At 36.5% G+C, this 6,000-nt stretch overlaps 2 protein-coding genes across 3 annotated transcripts in view; one reads left to right on the top strand and one right to left on the bottom strand.

Moving 5' to 3' along the window:
* The window catches only part of LOC144981013 (ankyrin repeat domain-containing protein 39-like), a 6,406-nt gene extending 2,684 nt beyond the window's left edge, over positions 1–3,722 (top strand). The window contains exon 3 of the mRNA XM_078929078.1: positions 1,661–3,722. Coding sequence (XP_078785204.1) covers positions 1,661–1,720 — 60 coding nt within the window. The 3' untranslated portion in view covers positions 1,721–3,722. The remainder of the gene's footprint in view (positions 1–1,660) is intronic.
* LOC144981017 (dnaJ homolog subfamily C member 3-like) overlaps positions 1–6,000 on the bottom strand; it is a 516,589-nt gene that overhangs the window by 308,615 nt on the left and 201,974 nt on the right. The gene's annotated exons all lie outside the window — the stretch shown is intronic.

The following is a 6,000-nucleotide window of genomic DNA, read 5'->3' as shown; positions in this document are numbered from 1 at the left end:
TGAATGCTGATTTCAGAGCTTCAGCAAACATTTTAAGAATTGTTTTCCTTCCGAGTCATCAAAAACATGAATTTTCTCATTGACAGAATGGAGTCATTGTTTTTGTTTTGTTTGTTTTTAAGAGTTTTACGGCGCTTGCAACACATTAAGGTCATATCAGCGCCAATAAAAAGGAAGAAAATGGGATAGTAAAAAGTTCTAGAATTACAATTAAAGCACAAAAGAAAAGGTGAGACAAAGGGGAATTGGTTCAAATAGGGAACAGATATAGATTCCAAGAGCACACCGTCAAAGTACTTAGTTTGAGATCACTAAAAGTCTCATCCAGACACAAGCACAGGTCCCAACTAAGAGGAATACACTCAAATGTTTACAAATCATATAATATAATATGTAAACTAAACATAATACAATGCACAACAGAGAGATGATTTACAAGGAAAAAAATATCATCTTCCAAAACTATAACTATACAATCGACTGTTTCCCTCCCAGCCAAGGCCAGGACAAAACCAAGTAATCTCATTCCAAGACAACGACAGGAAACAATTGGAAAACGGGTTGGGGGGATAGAAGACACAGCGTGTACCTCCCTGCCCACTATGGGAGGTCAGAATGGAGTCATTCATTGTCTTCAAATGAACAAATGTTAATTAACAATGACTTCAATTTCAATTTCACATGGTACTACCTTAGACACATTAGCCATTTGCCAGTCTTGATGAGCAATGAATGATTAATGAGAACGCAGGTAATGATAAATTGGTTGATGTACTTTTACGGGGCATGCAAAGTTGATTAAAATTGTATAATGTGTTATTGTTATGGATTTTTGTGAAACAGGATTCATTGGTCTCTTTTCAAGCTATGGGTAATAGTAAAAATTTTGTATGAAGTTATAAGATAAGGTAACACGCTCTCTTTCATCTATTGTCATGACTACACACATGTAATGTAATATTAAATGTAGTGAAAAATGGAAAATCAAAGTTTTAGACAAACAAATGTTAAAAGGAGGTTCTTTATTACTCTAAATAAATGTATATAACTACTGCAAAAGATATATGTGTAGTCGTGGTAGGTCGTTCCAATGGAGATCACAAGTGGAATCAGTTTATTGGAATGCAGCTTAATTGGACGATTTCTGAGTCACAGTAACAGTGGCATTCCGATTTAGCAGCTTACACTGCAGGATTGTAATAATTATAATAGTAAATGACTTTATCTACATTGTCCATCTACAGTAAAGACCTTGCTCTGAGTACACTTTACTTTTTTTTTGCATATCCTTATGCTGAAACAGCAGACATTTAACTCTTAACTCACGGGAGGAGGTATGCAGCCTGTTAGCTTCTAGTACTATATTTGTACAAAGACAACACTGCATCACACCAGGGAGGGTCGGGAGGGGCTCTGAATTTAACATCCATCACCAATGGTAGGCAATAGGACAAATAAAATGTGCACAAAATCTATTTCCCAGGATTAACCATTGAGGTATTTTACTATTGGTTTGAACCTTCAGGCCTAATTTCAGTTTTGTTCTGAGTCCAAAACTATAGTCAGGCACCCAAGCAGCATAAGAGATCACAGTGCAAAGTTGATCAATGTTTCTAATTGTACACATTACTAAGATTTTTATCTTTTTTCTTCTTTTTAGGCACAAGAGAGAGGTCATGAGAGACTGGCGGAAGTTTTAAATTGTTCATGTGAAAGATAGCACAGTTAAACCATCATAACTACAGTAGAATTACTTTAAACCGAAATTTTGGGGACCTTCTAAACCATTTCGGTTTAAAGACATTTTGGTTTAAAGCAAGTTCCCGTTTTGCAATGTTTTTCAATGGTAGTAACTTTTTAAGGAATTTGCTCATTTAATCGTATCATGGGTTTCCCATTAAATGGAGTTGTTGAATAAATGCCGTCTTCGTAACCATTAATTTTTAATTTTTTTTTTGTGTGTGTTTTAAAAATATTTTTGGGGGTTTTCGTTTTCAATTCAAAATTGTTGAAAGAGTTGAGTTCGGGATGCCATGTTTTTTACATACCTCTGTCTTGATCAACTTTTTTTTCATCGACTTCACATAGTATTTTAATTTTAAACTCCAACGTGTAAGCACAGTGCTTTCTTTTAGACATCTTTTAGTAAAATGCAAAGCTCTAATAAGATCGAAAGTTCTTGTGCGATAATTGATATTGAATGACGCGCAGCAACTCAGAGGTGAAGTGAAATGGAAATGAAAAGGCGTGTCAATGCTAAGCTGTCTACAACTACTAGGCATCTCTCTTTTGTTGAAAAGCCATTAGGTTCAAAGGCCTAATTTCATAGAACCCCCCCCCCCCTCACACACACACACACACACACACACACACACTTAAACAAAGTGGAAATGAAATGGCATGTCAATGGTAAGTTGTCTAACCCCCCCCCCCCCCCTCCCTTCCTTATTCTCGTGTTTAAAATCCAGTCAGTTCCAAAGCATCAACACACGAGCGAGAACATCTCGCTTGCGTGATTCTACACCCCAACTCCTCCTCTTTCCTCATTTTTCGCCTGCCAGTCACCCGCTGTCTTCCTTTTCCAGTCTGTGCGATTGTGGTGTTGGCCGAGCCCAAGTGCAGTGTTTGCCTACACCCCACCCATCACCCTCATCTTATACTTACGCTCTTTGTTTAATATCGCCGGGCATTATTACGTGTGGCCACCTTCCCCAATTTTTGAAGAAAAATTGAGAGAGAATAAAGGAAGGTGGTCTCAAATTGTTTCGGTTTAAAGAAAGTCCTGCTTAGAAGTATTTCGGTTCATCGTAAGAATTAGTACAAAGATAATGAAGAAACTAGTACAATTTATTAAATTCTTTGCGGTTTAAGGTATTTTTCGGTTTAGCTTCTTTCGGTTTAAAGTAATTTTACTGTATGTCATTCACTGATTTGATAACATTAAGAGCAACTGATACATTAAAGCCAATAATTTAGACCTCTGTCAAATTCTAGTAAAGAATATGTTTAAAGTAAAATACAAGTCTTATTAAGGCAGAATTCACCTAAATAGCATATATACTGTTGACTGCCTTATTTAGGTGGATAGTCTTGTTTTTATCAACTTAATATACTACGAAATATTGAATTATCTCAGGGTGGAAGGACTTTTTTTTTTCCACCATCAGGGTTATTATCTGATTAGGAAGAAGTAGGATATCTTACTGAGGTGAAAGGGGTTCAGTTGTTTGTTTTTATTTCTCAAGCCAATTCTGTTTATATGTCCTTGGAGTTTTCGAGGTGTCATATCTTGACAATTGTCAGAGAACTCTCTCTATCTTTTTCTCATTAAATTTTCGACCCTTTGAATCACACCTATGTAGTTAGTCCTTAAAGCCATAAGACCCATGGAATTTATCCAAGTTTCTATTGTTTTAAACGGACAATACCAATTGCTTGCTAACTTGCTACCCTTTGGATGCGATCTAGTGTATTGCAAAAGTACTTTCCTCCAGATCTAACAGATCCAGCTACCCAATCACTTCTAAGTGGGCAAGTTGTCGGATACAAAAAAAAAATTAGGATTGATTCTGTTTTCTTTACATGTGAAATGTTTGCTCTACCAACGAGCTAGAAGGACCTCCAATCACACTTATGGCATGTCTATCATGAGAGTATTATAATGATCATCTCAACTCATCAATGTTGTTTGACTCTAATAAACGCCTGCAATTGATCTAAAATAGCCCTTTGTCTTTGATTTTTCTATTGTTAAAAGGATTTTGAAGCTCAAATAGGACATGTGTTATTTGTGTGGCTATGTGGTCTTGTGGTATAACACTCTCTTTCGGACCGGGAGGTACTGGATTCGAGCCTCGCTCGGCACAGAGCTTGAGTCCTTGGAAAAGGCTCTTTACTCACATTATCTCACCGTATTCAAGTGTAAAATGAGTACTTGGCTGTTAGCAGCGTTGTCTCGGCCTGAAAAAATTATAATATCGCCTACAGACGTCATGTCTTGTCCTTAATGTTAAATGTTGCTGTTGGACAGGGACCCCTTGTAAAGCGCTTTGAGCACGTTTAGTGGATATAGCACTTTATAAAAGCTCAATTTAATTAAAAATTTATTTATTTACCAGCGCATTGTACTGGCTTGTCATATAGCCTATGGGTATGTTTGTCTGCTATTGTTTACATTATGACGACTGTCAGAGAAACATGGTTATGTTCCCTTCCACTAGGTGTCTATCTATCACTCATGTTGTCTTTAAAGTAGCATGTGACGAATCTGCTGAGCACAGTTGATGATCAAAACAATGACATGACACACCGGAATGAGATAGCGTGACTGTTAACCCTCTAGTGTTCAGATTAATTTTGGTGGAGTAGATATTGAGTTCCCTATATGGCCATGTCAATCGTGTACACATCCTTTGATGATATAAGCCTACCCTTTGATGTCTGCAGTCACATTTTGGTTTTCTACGGTCACTCATGACTAAACTCCGCCCAGAAACAATTTCATTGGTCTGTGTCCATCACCATATTTCAAACTTTTGTTCTCGTGTGAGTTCGTAAGATTTTTGAAATGATTGACTATTGAGAATCTTGACCCCTCAACGATTGGTCGTTCTGACAGCTCACATGTCAATAGCTGTCAACGATGCCTTGAGTCATCGCTGAAGCTTTAGAAGACGGTTATCGGATAGTTGTGTCACAATCACCATCATTGATGAATATATTATCCAGCATGGCTGATAAGTAAAAAAGCCAAGTTATGTTCTAGTTACATTTGCAACAAAGTATATTACTGATCTTGTCTCATTGAGATATAAGCAATGATATAAAAATCAAGAAAATCGGCCGATAAATAAAAAAGTTGCTAAAATAAACAAAAGCAATTTTTTAAATCAAATTTATTCGTAAAGCAGATCGTTTTCAATCAATTTTTCTGAAATAAGAACCAATGTTCTTCTTTTTTCATGCTGATTTCAGCAATGTGGCTGTCACATTCCTAACAATTATGTTTTTTACTTTTAGATTTTATCTACTAGGCCTACTAAAAAAGGTGTTACATTTTTTGCATAACAAAAGCGTAATCCCTTGACGGCTTGTAGCGTCTTTGTTTTGGGCGGCAGGTTAGAGAGCCTGTGATTGGTCGAAGACTTTGGGACACTTGACTCACAATTCTTCAAGAAGAGACGGTGGCGGTGAACCAAAGAGATTAACATTTTTAATTACCAACCATTTTTCTTGGTGCTAAATAATTCAAAGTAATAATTTCGCTTTAAAAAAATAACTCTGAAGTTCCTATCTCTCTGTTACAATAAAATTGATACTACGAAAGACAAAATCAGCCTACAAATAAGGGAATTATAAATTATTCATAATATTTTTTAAAGTTTACAATAATTGTCATCACCAAAGTCGTAATTTTTTTTTCCGATTTTTACCAGAGTGCTAAATCAATGATTTTCACCCACAAATAAAATAGGATCCAAATCACAATTTCTACATGTTTTACTTTTTGTCAGCAAATTACCCCATTTTCACCCTTTTGATTCCTCAAAGTTCAAAGTAATGGTTTCAATGTGTCATCGCTACCTAAGAAAAGGCAACAAAGAAAATAGTTCAATAAAGTAGATCCCAGAATGAATGTACCTCTGTGCCCAACTTCTCACAGATACTGATACTGACACAAGATACTTATAGAAAGGAATCCAGTCATAATTCTAATACTAATACAAATTCAATCAGAGAAATGCTTTACAAAGAAAAAATCTTTCACAGAGAAACAAAAAATATTTGACAGAGACTCTCATCCGCCTGCCTCCCCCATGAAAAGAATTTCAGCTAAGGCAGAACGCAATCAAGTCATTCTAGAAAAAAAGGAGGATAAAAGATCCTACAGGTAGCCCCCCCCCCCCCCCCCCCCTCCCCTTTCAACCTACCACTGAACATCTAGCATTTTCTGTTCAGGTGAAGGACACCAGTCACGCCAGAGCAAAATCAAATGGTCTA

The sequence above is a fragment of the Berghia stephanieae genome, chromosome 10, assembly GCF_034508935.2.
Source record: "Berghia stephanieae isolate SIO BIC M18660-M18661 chromosome 10, UCSD_Bste_1.3, whole genome shotgun sequence".
Taxonomy (NCBI): Eukaryota; Metazoa; Mollusca; class Gastropoda; order Nudibranchia; family Aeolidiidae; genus Berghia; species Berghia stephanieae.
Note: the sequence above shows the minus strand (reverse complement) of the source record. Positions and strands in the feature narration are given on the sequence as shown.